At 37.1% G+C, this 15605-nt stretch overlaps 1 protein-coding gene across 6 annotated transcripts in view; it reads left to right on the top strand.

Annotated features, from left to right (window-relative positions):
- Positions 1 to 15605, top strand: part of LOC134535007 (hydroxyacylglutathione hydrolase, mitochondrial) — a 26901-nt gene continuing 11296 nt past the window's right edge. Inside the window, exons 1-6 of one of the 6 annotated variants that reach the window (XM_063373823.1) lie at positions 1 to 83; positions 12572 to 12687; positions 13712 to 13833; positions 14551 to 14771; positions 15230 to 15333; positions 15428 to 15572. In XM_063373823.1, the coding sequence (XP_063229893.1) occupies positions 29 to 83; positions 12572 to 12687; positions 13712 to 13833; positions 14551 to 14771; positions 15230 to 15333; positions 15428 to 15572 (763 nt within the window). In that variant the 5' untranslated portion in view covers positions 1 to 28. Of the gene's footprint in view, positions 84 to 258; positions 575 to 5558; positions 5906 to 12571; positions 12688 to 13711; positions 13834 to 14550; positions 14772 to 15229; positions 15334 to 15427; positions 15573 to 15605 lie in introns of those variants that run through there. The other 5 variants (XM_063373821.1, XM_063373822.1, XM_063373818.1 and 2 more) reach the window with 5 other exon arrangements.

A 15605-nucleotide genomic window follows, 5' to 3' on the forward strand; every position in this document is an offset into this window, starting at 1 on the left:
CGATAGTCGGTAAGCAGCAACAACTGAAATGTATTTAGTCAGGTTACAAGACAAGTATAAAGTGCGACAAAATAGATCAACAGGTAAATAATTTATTGTTTTGAAATTTATGCTGATAGTAATTAGATAACAGATGTACTTACACTTGCTCAAAAAAAAATTCGATCCACAATGCATTCATTCGATGACAGAATATAAACGATACTGTCGTGTAATCGTACACTTTCGCGTTTCTCAATTGTTTTCTAAGCGTGTTTACTTTATCCACGATCCTATATTGAGGTTTGATCTGTGATGTGGTCCTGTATATATCATATATTTCTAAATTTCTGAACGCATCTTTTCCTACTTTTACACAGTCGGCAGCATTGTTTGTTTGGCTTTGTCTATGTTTAAGTTACGAACAATGAATTATGATATTTTATACTAATGTGAGTGTAATATTTATTGCCTGTCTTAAAATGGGGCCTCAAAAGAGTAATGTGTGGCAACACTTCACAAGAAAAAAACGATAAAACAGCAAGCTGCAAAAAATGCTTCAAGATCGCAGCTAAAGAAATTTTCCTCATCAATAGTACGTATGTCACTCAGTTACAAAACAATTAGCTGAGTGTAAAAAAAAGATTTGGTATCACTGAATTTTATACGCTTGTGGTGTTAGCTTCAATTTTAGCCCCACGCTGCAAAACTCTTCATTTCCCAGATGCAAATGCATGTGGAAGGACAATACAAAAATTAATAAACATCGTTAAAGAATATTTACAGATAGCAACTTCAATTAGTGGATCTGAAGAAGAAACTTAGACTGAAGATTTTGACTTTTGGTTGCACCATAAACAACAAACTAACAGTGGGCCAAGAGTAGCGATGTGTCAATATATTTGGTTAATCCTGTTTGCTCATTAAAAGCCAACACATTAGAAGAATGGGAAGAATTAAAACCTGTGTTTCCAACGCTATACAGACAGGCGCGAATGTATCTAGGGATGCAAACGATACATCGATGTTTTCAAAACATCGATGTATCGTTCATGAAACATCGATGTTAGCATCGATGTTTTGAAGAGCGATACATCGCCGATGCATCGACGAAAAAGTCTAAAACATCGACATCGTTCATCATTAAAATTACCCTAGTTTTTTATGATATTTTGGCTATCATTTCATGAATATTTATTGAATATATAAAAAAACATTACGATAGATAAGATACAATTTTTTAACTATCTATACTTACTATAAAAACCTACATTTTTAAGTAGGTATCAAAAATGTTGTAAATACCTACTTAACTATTTGGTTGATTTCAGTATCAATTTTTTTCCAGTACTTTAAGATGTGTAAAATCATTTGGAAAAAATAAATAGGTACCTTTAAAAAAATTTGTTTACACAAGAATTTTCTTTTAAATTTTGAAAAATATAAGGATAAAAGCAGCGAGACTTTATGGACAATTTCATAGCTTGTTGTACATACAAGCTATTAATTGGTACCGATACGGTCTCGCTAGCTCTATCGAGAAAATTAATGTTACATTTTAAACCTGCACATACACTTCATGCTTTTTCCCTAATTTTTTTCCAATTAAAAATAAATTGTGTAAAAAAATAGTTATTTTTTTTAATGAATATAGACTTCTTCAAATACTGTAAAAAAATAAGGATACCAACCAAAATGGTTTAGCGTTTACAACATTTATTTATACTTAAAAATGTAAGTTTTATAAGTATCGAAAATTTAAAAAAAAAAGTTTCTTGAAAACTAAATGTCGTATCGCAATGGTTTTTGAATGGATAGATCTCTCATGATCTGTACTATTTACAATATATTCACGAAATGATAACTAAAAACATAAAAAATAAGGGTAATTTTATTTTAAGTAAGCCTGTGTCTTAACTGCAGGCTGTCCGGGCACACATACGGTCAGTGGCGTAGCCAGGATTTGTGTATGGGGGGTGTTAAGAAGCTAGCCCCCCCCCCCCCCCCTGTATTAAAGTGGGTGGTCCGGGGGTCCTCCCCCGGAAAAATTTGGATTTTAAGGTGTAAAATAGTGCTATTTCAGCAGTTTTCGGTACTTAAATTTAAATATTGTAATGGTAAAATTTTTATTAATTTTTAATATGAAATTATTTGAGTGATGAATAAGAAATTTAATTAAAGATTTGGTGCTAAGGGGGGGATTGAACCCCTAACCCCCCCCCCCCCCTACTGGCTACGCCCCTGCATTCGGTGCACAGAGCTTCAGGAAAAACGTGATTTGAAAACTACTCAAGATATCCGAGTGGGGTAGGCCTATGTTTACGAAAAGCATTTAAGTGTTCGCTGAATGCCGAAAGGTACTTTTGAATGCGGATTAAGTTTTTAAACTGTGTTTTTAGTAGAGTGAAAATGGCTAAAAGGCGTGTTTTTGGAGTAATTTTTAGGCATAAAACAACCGATACAGAATCTTGAAACCACTTAAGGGCAGTGCAGTACACCTTTATCGTTATTTCTCCGCTATATAATTTTACGGTCACCGCTCAACTTTCACAGCTATATTGTGGTCAGGAACCTGTAGTAGGTATGGTTTTTCGCTACATACTATAATTTAAATCATTTTGGCATGTTTTTCCTGATATTTAAAAACATCGGTTAAAACATCGATGTATCGGTTCTCAGAACGATGTTTTTTTACATCGATGCTTTTTCGTTTGAACATCGATGTTCGTGATATCGATGTTTTTAAGAGCGATTTTGCATCCCTAAATGTATCTGCACATTGTTGGTATCTCTGTCCATGCCAGAGATTGTTTTCCAAATCTGGTGCAACAATCACTGCATCGAGAAACAGTTAAACAGGAAAACACCTCGAAAAATTATTATTCTTGGGGAGTATATCTCAAGCATAGTTTTTTTCTTAGTCTAGTTTTTTGAATTCATATATAAACATAATATTAAAACTGCTGTTATGATTTTGTTTGAAAAAACAAACGATATATCTGATACTTTTCATACGATATCGAGTAGTTATCGATACTTTATGACCGATATGGCATCGAGCATGAGTATCGATACCTCCAGAGTATCGTTTCATCCCTAAACATCATTTTAAAAAATCTGCGAGAGAGATATATCGACACATCGATAGTATCGTTTAATGTTAAACATTATCGTTCAGACCACATTTCATTTTCTCGTGAGAGTTTCAAGGGTATCGAACAGTAAACGAACATTTCGTCAAAAATGAAAAATGACAGAGAAGATTGAGTAATTTTTCCTTAAGTTTTACCCAAATTACTTGAAATTTTTGTAATTCATATTTTAAAATTCAAATATATATGGTTATTGTAAAGATTCAAATTACAAACACATTCAGTGGTTTTGGGAAGAATGTTCCTCAGTATATTTTGGTAACTATACAGCTTTGCATCGCAAACATAACCTTTCTTTATTTTGATTTGATAATATCTATATATTATGCGCGACATAAGGCAAATAACATTTCTGTGATTTAAAATTACTATTCTTTTAATTATATGAAAAGTATAAAATTATTATTCTTAATTATATTAATTTTGTATCCATTAATTAATAACATCGTACTTTTCAAGTGGTTTGAAGCTAGGTCCTCATCGCACTATCATTAATCGCACTTGTGCGCGGAAGTCCACTGCCAGTTGCCTACAATGTTCTGACGTCGTACCGACCATGGCCGTTAAGCCTGTGCTCCGCACCGCCAATACCGTATCCCGTTTTCGGAGGGCGCCCCTTGCCCAGCCGGATTGAGTCAGGCGAGCACCTCGGGCGTGACCCCAATAGACATAATGAAATTTAAAGGTACGGAACCCCGGAGGCTGGAACCCATAATTCAATTAAGGGAAAAGCCATTAGTACGAAATTACTAATTACCCGACATGTAATAAGTGCGTCGTAGCCACTCCGGGCGAGTACACCACGCACGGAGCAGACAACAAACCTCATTAACAGTCACCGCGACCACTGGCCTTAATTAAAATGCCCGTGACTATGATCAAGTCAGAATAGGAGAAATTCCTCTAAAACAATTCGCAGTGGTTCAATATGTTAGTAAATTTACAGTCGCCAACTTGATGTCACAATTTAAATAATTAAATACATTAAAACCATTGTTAAGCCTTATGCACCCAATTACCAGGTGCTACATTTTAATTGGGCACCTGGAACATGTTTTAACTGGTAATAGAGTAAATTCAATTAATATAAGTTTTTTGACGCCGACTCACAAAGATGAGAAAGTTTCTCTTCCTTGCGAGGCGGCCATGTTCGGCAGTCTCAAACCACTCCGCGCCGGGAACAGACGTGTGTCCGTGGGGAGCATTCAAGTTTCTTTCATTGATTATTTTTATTCTGTACTAATTCTTTAAATTTAAAACATTTTATTAATTCATCGCTGCCCACGTCAACTCGGCGCGTATTTTGCGGAACCGGGCCTATCTCGACCGTCTTCATCGTGATACCGCGCTACGTATCGTATCACTCACGTAAGTGTTTCGCCGAACTTAGGAGCCCGCTCATCGACCCCCCCCCCCCTCACCACCCTGCAACCGTTAACTTTCGGCGCTGGCCGTCTCCAGCGAGCATCGACCCACGTCCCGCGAGACTGCCGCGGTAACCATGGTCATGTAGTGTTGTGTTTTTTTCCCTTGTTAACTGTGTAACCGCTAGACGTCGCCAACTGTTGGTGAGAATTTTTGTAGCGGGACTGAACCGCGGAGCGGACTTGTAGAGTGTACCGAGTACCCACATGGACCCCCGGTGAAACTCCCAAATTAAATGTATTCTCACCAACTCGTATACGATCATTTTCTGTAATCTCCCGGCCTCCACACGGCCGAGCGGCCTTCACAGTCAAGGGAGAACCCATTCAGGTTACATTCAGGCCGTGTACCTGGCGGGGCACGCGGGGGCAGAGTACCCACGACCCAACATCAACGGCCTAGCAGCCCGCTAGCCTGGCGCCCCTCCGGACAACAAGAGCATCGCGACGCCCGTAGCGCCCGTCAGGTACCCCCCGGACCTTTCACAGAGATCGGGTGACGGCAGTTCAAACCAGCAAACCTGCTAACTTTGATAAGTCACTAGCCTAACTCAATAAGTTTTTAACCTTGCATTATTTATACCTAATTTAAACATATTGAAAAATGGTCTAAATAATGCTATGTTTTTAAGGCAAATGTGTAATCTAATATTATGTAAATACCAGGTTTTTCCTATTTTCTTTTTTTTTTGTATGTTTTTTTGCCAGATGAAACTATCTCGACCCTTGTCTTTACCTTACAGCAGTTTTTGTCAGACTGCAACCCGAAGCGAACATTTGGTTTCGTGGAGAGCCTTCAACTTTGAATACTGACATCTTATTTCCAATATTTTTAATTTTTCCCACACAACTTTTTATTCATCACTTTCCACACGCCTTACCGGGCCATTTTGCGGTGCAGGGCCTGAATGTCTTCAGTTTCACTATGTCATGAACTGCGAGGTTACTCACTTACTTGTCAAAGCTCCCTTGTTCCACAGTTTTTATAGTCGTTAACTACCATTCATCTCACCGTACTCTACGTGACGTCATATTCCTTCAGCGTATGAATGCGCAGTGAGCGGGAATGGTTTACCTTATCTCACTACCTTGGTGACGAGTGTTTACAATTTACAAATTTGGTCTGTCTTTGCAGTCTTTACTATATTACTGGTAAAAACTTGTAGTGTTTAACTATTTATATTTTTTTGTGTACACGTATTAGCTAGCTCTGTGTTAGTGATAGTATGGACGTATTACGCCTTTGTATTTTTATGTACTGAGTCCTTTGAGGTTATAAAATGTTTAATGCCCTTGTTCGTTTATTGCCGACGAGAGTTACTCAGTCTGCAACAGCGGTATATTTTACTGGTAAGGCCAAATATTCAGCGGATTTGTATGTTAATTAAAATGATAATAGATATGCTTGCGAGCGGAGAGATTTGTGAAGTTGTAACAGATGAGTGGTAGGGGAATGTTTGAAAACGGAATGGTGAGAGGGAAACCTACATTCATGAGGGAGAACATAAGGAAGTTATTTAGAGAGAGAGAGAAGGAGATTAGAAAGGCAAAAAGAACTTGCTGGTTGGGAGAACAATCATAGAATAGAATAGCTTGGATGAGGATTATGTATTGACAATGAATGTGGTGCATTTCAGGAGAGTTAGAGAGAAGGGTAAAACTTCTGTACAACGTATCTAAGTTCCGAAACTTATATCCTGCAATTGGGCATCCGCCCGGTGGCAAGGAGTTCCCATCCCCTAACTACCCTCACTTCTCCCCCCTCTGGAGCCTCCTTCGTAAGTCCTTCCCTCCTCCCACATCCAGTGTCCTCTCCTCAGGCTCGTTCCACTCTCGCCCCATCCTCACAAGGAATACTTGTCTTCCTCTCTCTGTCCGTCTTCATTCCCTCTGAATCTTTCACTCATGATCCCTCCTTCCTCGATACAGCCCTCTGTTCAACCTAGCTCCCAGCTTTCCCCAGGCGCCCCCCCTCCCCCCGAATTTATTTATGCATTCTCCATTTTTGCAGCGTGTCCCACCCCAGCTCCATCATCACCGATGGTCTGTGTGTTTCCCCCATTCTACCTTCGCCTTCCCTTCTCCTCCACATATTTGTCACCCATCTCGCTGCCTTGCGCTGCACCCTCGCCAACTCCTCAATTTCTTTCTCGGTAAATATGTAGTTGAGCGGTATTTGCGGAAAAAAAAATTGTTAAAAATCAGAAAATACCTTTCTTATATGCTCTTCAACGTCCTCTTTTCATTAAAAGTGGCGGAGGTAAGAAATTCCAAATACTTTAGGAGATATTGAATTTTTTAATTTCATCATATGTAGTTCAGCAGTATTTGCGAAAAAAAATGTTAAAAATCCGAAAATACCTTCATTATATGCTCTTCAACTTCCTCTTTTCATTAAAAGTGGCGGAGGTAAGAAATTCCAAATACTTTAGGAGATATCAAATTTTTAAATATCATCACAATACCAGTGCATTCATGTGGCATGTACCATTGTTTCTTGTTTACGAGTATCTATTTTTTTATTGGATAATGACGTCACGTTATTGTTGGTAATAGGCCATAATTCAAATGAACCAATACGTGATTATTTAGTTCATTTATTGTTTAAAATGGTGCTCAATTACCACCTCCAACTTAGGTGAGCTTTAACGTTTCTAATTTTATGTAAAGTCTTATTTGTTATTTGAATATTGTTGCGCAAGTAATAAGTAAAAAAAAATTACGTGAGTTCCTACTGTCCATCCTTTGTCTCGGTTGGTTAGGTCAGGTCAGTTACATTATAAATAATTTAAAACTAAAGAATAATTAAAATTAATTCACATTATTTTTAATATCACCTTAGTTTGAAAGTATTTATAATGTAACTGACCTGACCTAATTGACCATTTTAGTTTACTGTTCATCCTCTGTCCCGGTTTGTTTGGTCAGGTCAGTTACATTATAAATATTATAAAACTAAAAAGCCATTAAAATTAATTCACATTATTTTTAATGTCTGCTTAGTTTGAAAGTATTAATAATGTAACTGACCTGACCTAAACAACCATTTTATTAATTACGCATTCACGAACACACCGCAAAATAACAAAAATTGCAACGGTCGAATGGTTGCACAGGTCTTGTATTGCAAAATTAAAAAATTTGATATCTCCTAAAGTATTTGGAATTTCTTATCTCCACCGGTTGTTTTGAAAAGAGGAAGTGAAAGAGTATAGAATAAAAGTATTTTTGGATTTTTAGCATTTTTTTTCGCAAATACCGCCCAACTACATATTTACCTCTTTCTCCACATAGGGGTCCCACACCGCCGCGGCATATTCCAACACTGGCCGTACCAATGTCGCGTACGCCTTTTCCTTAACTTTCCTACCTGTCCCTTTCATTGTTCTGCTAAGCAGCCACAAATTCCTCCTGCCCTTCTTCACCACCTTCTTGACCTGCTTTCCCCACCCCAAGTCACTCTGCAGGATCACTCCCAGGTACCTACTTATACTCCTCAGCTTCCTGGATCACCTGTCCCTTCCAGTAGTTGATCCCTTTATCCTGATAGCATTATTCTGTATATATCCTGTGGTACATAATGCTTGCTGTTTTAATTTAGTACGAAGGATCCTGGACTTAACAATAACTTGTTATGTAGCAATTTATTACGACCATAAGTTGAATACGAAAGTAAACAGCTTTTGCGTGAATAAATTAATAAAATTCAGAATGTTGATTTCTGGAACATTACAGATGTTCCTCTAAACATCTTGAATAGAGCGTATCAAAATTTTGTACTGGTTTATGAGAAAATACAGTTTATAGATTACATTAGGTATGTAGCCTGGGAACCGATGTGGTTATCGCCACGAATTGCTTTATTTGTTGATAACGTAGCCAAGACTGTTTGTTACCACTCACCACCTCCGGCTATCTCAAATTAGGTGATGAGTGGAACATACAGGTTGCAGGTCACGAAGAAGGAAGAAATTTATACACAATGTTCGATGTTCTACCTGTTTTTTTTTAATTCATGGAAAAATCACACTATATTCCTTACAACAGACAAAAAAATTAACTAAACTGTACGTCCAGAAAAGAATAAAACACGAGCCATCGCCCGGCCACGGCCTGCTCGGCTCGCCGCTCGAACAACGACCGCTCGGCCGGGCGCTCGGACAATGACTGAATTTTACAGCCTTCCTTTCCTTTGTGCGGTCAGTGTCCTGGGCTCGCTGACGTAATTCTCAGCCAATCACGGCGCATAGCTACAGAAGCTCCCACAAAATGCTTGCTTCTGTTCCCACGACGCAGCGATTTTGTCTCTTCCTCTCACTCCCGTGACCGTGACTCACACGCCTAGCGTGTGAAACAAAGCCTCGGTCGTGGAAAAAACGAAGGAGAATCACGTCAGCACGCCTTCCCACACAAAGAAGCCAGCAAAAGAAAATTACTTGAAATACAAAATTATGAATTTTAAAAATAAAAACAATAAACCCGGAGAAATATTTTCACAATAACTTCTAAAAAGAAAAACTTTACATCAGACCTGAAATTTGACACAAAAAAATTTATAACCAATGATTATTACTGGATTGAATGAGGAAGGCTGTAATCTGGGTTTTTACATTTTTTCTATGAGAAATTGACCTGATTGTTGTTGTTACTGTACTGGTTACTTATTACTGGTTGCAATTTGATCCTGTGGTTCTCCAAAGATCCTTATGAATACAGCGTAGCTAAGGCTGTTTTCTAAAAGACAGGAATGTTTAATACCACTAAGTTACAGCTGGGGTCAAGACTGTTTTCACATTAATTGGTTTTCCACCATATTTAGGCACAGTCTTGGCCCCGGTCGTATCATGTCGATATTAAACATCCCTGTCTTTCGTTTAGAAAACAGTTGCAGATACACTGTATTCTTAAGGATCTTCTGAGAACCACAGGATTATATTGCAGCCAGTATCAAGCAGGGTTGGCTGATTTAAACTGCAATGGTTTAAACCATGTTTAAACTAAGTGGTTTTATAAAAAAGAAGTGATTTTTTTTTTAAATCATGAATTTTAAATATAGATATTTTAATATTTTCAGTGAATGGTCTAATTCCATTCTAATAACAATAGTTTGCTCATTCATGTTTCTTCTGATTCATGGGCACAAATAATTAGGTATATATTTATCAAGATATCATTTAAATTATCAGTATAAGTTGTAAATTATACCCAGCTAAATACGCCTATAAAATTAAATTAATTAGTGAACTGTAGTCAAAGTGTAAAATAAAAAAAACAAAGGAAATAAATTTAGGTATTATTTAAAAAAAAATCCTATCTGTGGGAAATCCTTGGCTGTACTGTGATCTCCTTTGTTATGGAAACACATTCTATGGAGAATCCTCCTCCTGTAAGGAAATACCCTTTCTGTGGTTAAGTGCCAGTCAGATGTGCAGATTTGCTGGTCTTCAGTTCTTGTATGTTATAACTTCTGTGGTTCAACATGAGTGGCAGGAAGCGGTATATTGTATGGCTTTCATTTTAAAATGCTGAGAACCAAAATAACTAAGCTAATATAAAAAATCCTGGTTTAAAGCAAAAAAAAAAACCTGGTTAAAAAATTTTTTTTCTCCCCCCAACCGTGGCATCAAGTATCAAGAATCGGGCCAGTTTCTTGTGGAAGACAGTCTTTGCCCCGACTGTAATGTACTGACATTAAACATCCCTAGCTTTTCAGAAAAAAACTCGTCTATGCTATATTCCTAAGGATGTGTGGAGATTCGCAGGATCAAGCAAACAGGGTGTCGACAACAGGATCAGATACATCTCTCACTGAAATCAGACTCAGCTATGCTATTAAAGCTAGAAATAAATTTATGTCACTATAGAAAGAATAGCCAATCAAGCTAGTCTCTCGTGGTAAACAACCTCTGCTATTCTAATAACAAATAACACACATGGTGATGGCCTCATCATCATAAAGCTACCAAATGTTACCTATAAATGGTAATTTCTTAGAAATCAGATAAAAATTATGGAAACACACTTTTCAGGGTTGGATGATCTCGTGATTTAAGGGGTAAAAATAAATCTTACACTGAAGTTTTGCAACTTTGCTAGTTTATCGTATCAGGAAACAAAACATCACTATCACAGTACCTAATCATAGTGAGGCATAATGAAGGTCTGAAAAAGATGGTTTTAATACTGAGAGAGAGAGAGAAAGAGATGAAATTTTGAAGCGTCTTGAGCAATCAATGTAGAATTGGACTTTCTTGCTAAATTGTATCTCCCGCTCCTTCCAAGTTAAATAAGAGTATCAGAACTCCCAGTTTCTTGACAGTTTTAAAACTGAATATCAACTCCTCCAAGCGATAAGTTATTACATTTGTAATAAATTGCTGTAGATACCATAACTGATTAAAGTAATCTTGCATTATAATAGGTAATTTACAACCAACCATTCTCATGATTCTATGCAAAATGTACCTAACCTTACCTGACCGCTTGTTAAAACTGTAAACTTCTGGTAAACTACTTGAAGTATCGTGCCCTTTTACAGAATAGTTACCTTTAACAACTGATCGTAAGTAATTACCTTTTCATATTTTTTGTATTTTTTTTTTACACGAAGCCACTAATATCTGGTATTACCTAGCAATATAAGTTAAAGAGTAGGAAATATATATTAACAAATTGTTATTGTAAAATGGTTTTGCCTTTTCAAACATGAGTTGAAATGTCAATGTTAAATTTAATACTTTTTATGTTTTAGTATTATTTTTACAACTTTAATTTTAAAAATGTACTTCATAAACTGCAAAAGATATTGGTTGGCATATCAAAAAATAAAAACCTATTTTATTTAAATGTCAGTAATATGAGTGTCCTCTTGCAAAGTAACGTAGGCAGGGTTTCTTAATGTTTATGGTGGTAACATAGTGTGGCCCGCGACAATTTAGCTCAGGAAAAAATATGACCCTTGATTCAGAAAGGGCGGAACCCACTGGTCTAGACAACTATTAAGATAATTAAGCTTTTATTTTGTAACTTAACCCCAGAAAAATTCTATTTTATACAGGTTATCCGCATTCTGGAAAGTAAAGAGAAATCAGGAAAACAACAGAAATGTTGAAATTGATCAGGGAATCAGGGAATTAAGCTGGAATTCTGGAAAAGTCATGGAAATTCTCCAATTATAGTAATTTAAAGGGGAAAACGTTATGCTCCAGTCTGGTAACACTCAGATGTTGAAAGCATTTTTTTAGATGGTGTTTTAGTGATACACACTAATGAACGTGTAGAGTTAACTAGACCAGCTAGGGGGATAGTGGATGCTGGATTATCTTTATTTAAAAAAAAAAAATTATGAAGTTTGTAAATTGTAAATGATTTTAAGAAAATTAATTAGGGAAATTTTTAATTTTGGTTATTTAAAGTCAGGGAAATTTTAATTCCGATGTGAACACCCACTTATAGTCTCTGCTTGTACAAAGTGTTTTTGACTGTAGGAATAATTAATAATTAAATTTTTTTTAAATATCTAATTCTGCGATTTTTAAACTTTTAAAATACATAATTTTTAATATTTTTCTTAAAAGTAATTATTTTATAGTCTCTCACATCATGTTGATTTATCATTTCTTCACCATTACTATTAGTTAAAGGATATTTCTGTAAATTTGGCACTATACCTCAATGAATTTTTTGTTCTACCACAGATATTTTCAAAAATATATTCTTGGTGTAATTTAATGGGTGGAAAATGTTGCGCAAGTGTTCGTAATTATTTTCGTTTGTGCAAATTTTTGCACCTATTATATTACACTTGTTGAAAATATTTGTGAATGATGTACAAATGCAATACAGGTAGGCCTATAGGGTTAAATTTTCATATTTAACACGTACAATTAGGAATGATAAGAAAATGAAATAAATTAAGATGGTGTGTGTAACTCCGCCTGAACACATTCAGTTTTGTTAATAACCCGTAAAATTTCAAATATTTATTTAGTTTTAAGATTTGGTGTTTGTTTGCAGTTTCAGCGTGGCGAAAGGTTGGTTTCAGAGGTTCGCATAGCAGCTCGCAAGCAACGTGTTTTAAAGACATGAAGATTGTAACATTGCCTGCACTCCAAGACAACTATATGTACCTGGTGAGATACTTCATAACATTTTTAAAGCTCTTTGTTTTCAGGTACTTGCAAAATTTGTGTAAGTGTGCATAATATTCTCCCAATATCATTTTTCTAAGAAAAAAAGTTTTTGTTTGATAAAAATTTCAAAATGGTATTTGGAGTTATTCTTGTTTGCAAAAGAGGGACTGTAAAAATCAAGATATTAATGGAACCTTAGAGAAGAGTTTTGGTAAAAAATTACAAAACATAATTTTATTTAGGCACTGCTGAAATTTTTGTAAACTGACAAAACTTTTGCTTTATGATGACGAACATATTGTTAGAAATATTCTTCAGGCAAGGGCGCAAAGACTGGTGTATTGGGAATCTAAGCATCCGGGACTGTGGTGGGCGTGTAGCCGACGAGTGAGTAGTGCGGGGCAGTGTGTTGCGACACGAGGCGAGCGGTTATTATTGTCATTACTGTCGAGCCGAGCCCAGTGGGGAGAGTGGATTGTGGACCTTGTGAAGGAGCGATAGCTTCGTGAATTGACATTTTAATTGTGGTGACTTAATAATCCAAATATTAGGTAATGAATGAAACTGTAGTTAGTTAATTGGGCTATCTTTTCAAACCTGTTTTTCCACTCGTAACAATATTAAGTTGTTAAAACCTTTTAACGTTGAAGTATGACTTGTACCCAATTACAGAAGGACATGTGAAGATTATGCACACATTTTTTTTTTCAAAGTACAATTTTTTATGCAGCCTGAATAAGGTTAAAATGTCTGTGACTGGAATCTGGATTAAAATTATTGTACGTATACCACTTTGATTATAAATAATATTTAACACACTAACAGGTGAAGGAAAAAAAAAACGTGCTCAGGTTGCAGGTAATTTACCTAATTTTAGTTTTCCACTGTGAGCTTTAGTTTCCAAGTCACTACTTACTCTACATAATGTAGTAAATAGCTTTGGTACGAGCTGCTTCGTTTGATTGGCCGGCATGTCAGGGGTTGTTTGCTGTGACGTGGGAACAGGCGTGCGTTTTGTGCGCAGGTGATAGATGAGGCCACCAAGCAAGCTGCCATCGTGGACCCCGTGGCTCCAGACACTGTCTTGGAGGCTGTGAAGGCTCAGGGAGTTCAGCTGACCAGCATTCTCACCACACATCACCATTGGTCAGTGGCTGGTTTACTTAGCTCATGCCCAACGCTCTTCCGGAACAAGGTTAAGTGATTCACAGACTGCATCAAACAATACTGTAGCTATGATGATAAATGTAGGCCAGTTTTGCTGCATGAAGAATTTTTGTTTTAGGTTATGCTAGTTAATGTTGTTCCTCAATTCTCGCCATACCGTTCTTGATTTCATTGTTTCTTGGTCAGGGTGTCTACTACAGGTCACGAAAGAATTAACGAAACTAAGGGAACTGGTCACAGAAGTCGCGTAAAAGTCCTGAACTTAACAGCTATAGTGCTGGAAGTCATGAAAAAAATTTAATTTACAGCCATCTTTTGATTGACTTGTGTTTTCTTTTTTGATGCCTCACTTCATTTTATAACTACACGTTAAATATTAATAGCTGAAGACTGTCCACACTTAAATTGAGTGGAAACTATCAGTGAGAAGGGTTTGGTTTTGGCTTTCTAACACAGAAATCTGCACGTTTGTCCGAATAGTGGATCTATTTTGTATTATGTTTAATTTTTATTTGTACGTCCTGAAATGTCCTGCAAAAAATTCACTATGTATTTGTAGACACCCCAATGATTTCCTGACATCACTCAAGTTGTTTCGCTTGACCTCACCGTCAAGGAGATGTTAAACCCAAGGAATGAGTCAAGTCGCAGATCGGTCCCCACTGCACGTGCTGACGCCGGGCCGGCGTGTCGCAGGGACCACGCGGGGGGCAACGAGGAGCTGGCGAAGAAGGCGCCCGGCCTCGAGGTGTACGGCGGCGACGAGAGGATCGGAGCGCTGACCAAGCGGGTCGGGCACGGCGACGAGTTCCAGGTGGGACAGCTGACGGTGCAGTGCCTGTTCACGCCGTGCCACACCTCCGGACACGTCTGCTACTTCGTGCAGTCGCCGGGCGAGACCCCGGCCGTTTTCACCGGTGCGTGCCGCGCGCGGACGTGTACTTGCTGCTGTCCAATGCTTCCCCTTCAATTTCATTCCAACACCAAAGAGCAAGCATGCTGAGACAAATACTGGATGACTTGCAAACCAACTGTAGTTAGATATATTCATATACATCAAGGAAAAATATACTATATGTTTTAATGTGGATTAATAGAAAAATAAATCATAAGAATAAACATATGAAATAACTGATGTATAAGGAATTAAATAGACGATAAAAATTAAATGAACTGACTGTGATGTAGTGTTGATCCTTATCTGACTGTCCCAATGATTTTACATAATTTTCTCAATAAAAACAATCAATACATACATAACTTAAACAAGTACAAATAATAACAATACTGTAAGAATTTACAATTATTACAAGTTAAAGAAAAAAAAAAAAGCTATGGTTGTAATATTCACATTCAATTGGTATTTTCTTTGCAGGGGATACACTTTTCATTGCTGGTTGTGGAAGATTTTTTGAAGGCACGCCGGAGCAGATGTACAAGGCACTGATTGAGATTCTGGGCTCTTTACCAGAAGAAACAGTAAGATTTTAAACTACAGGCTTGGTTTCAATTGTGTTACGATAGCATCAGTACAGTCTTGTTATATTTATAATATTTTTTTTTTTTTTTACAGAGGGTGTTTTGTGGCCACGAGTACACGTTAGCTAATTTGAAGTTTGCTGAGCACGTGGAACCAGACAACGAAGCCGTGAAGAACAAAATGACGTGGGCAAAAATGAAAAGAGCGAAAGGAGAACCGACCGTACCGTCCACAATACGTAAATATGTTGTTGCTTCTTTGTAAACAATGT

This window comes from Bacillus rossius, chromosome 8 (genome assembly GCF_032445375.1).
Source record: "Bacillus rossius redtenbacheri isolate Brsri chromosome 8, Brsri_v3, whole genome shotgun sequence".
In the NCBI taxonomy this organism is placed as follows: Eukaryota; Metazoa; Arthropoda; class Insecta; order Phasmatodea; family Bacillidae; genus Bacillus; species Bacillus rossius.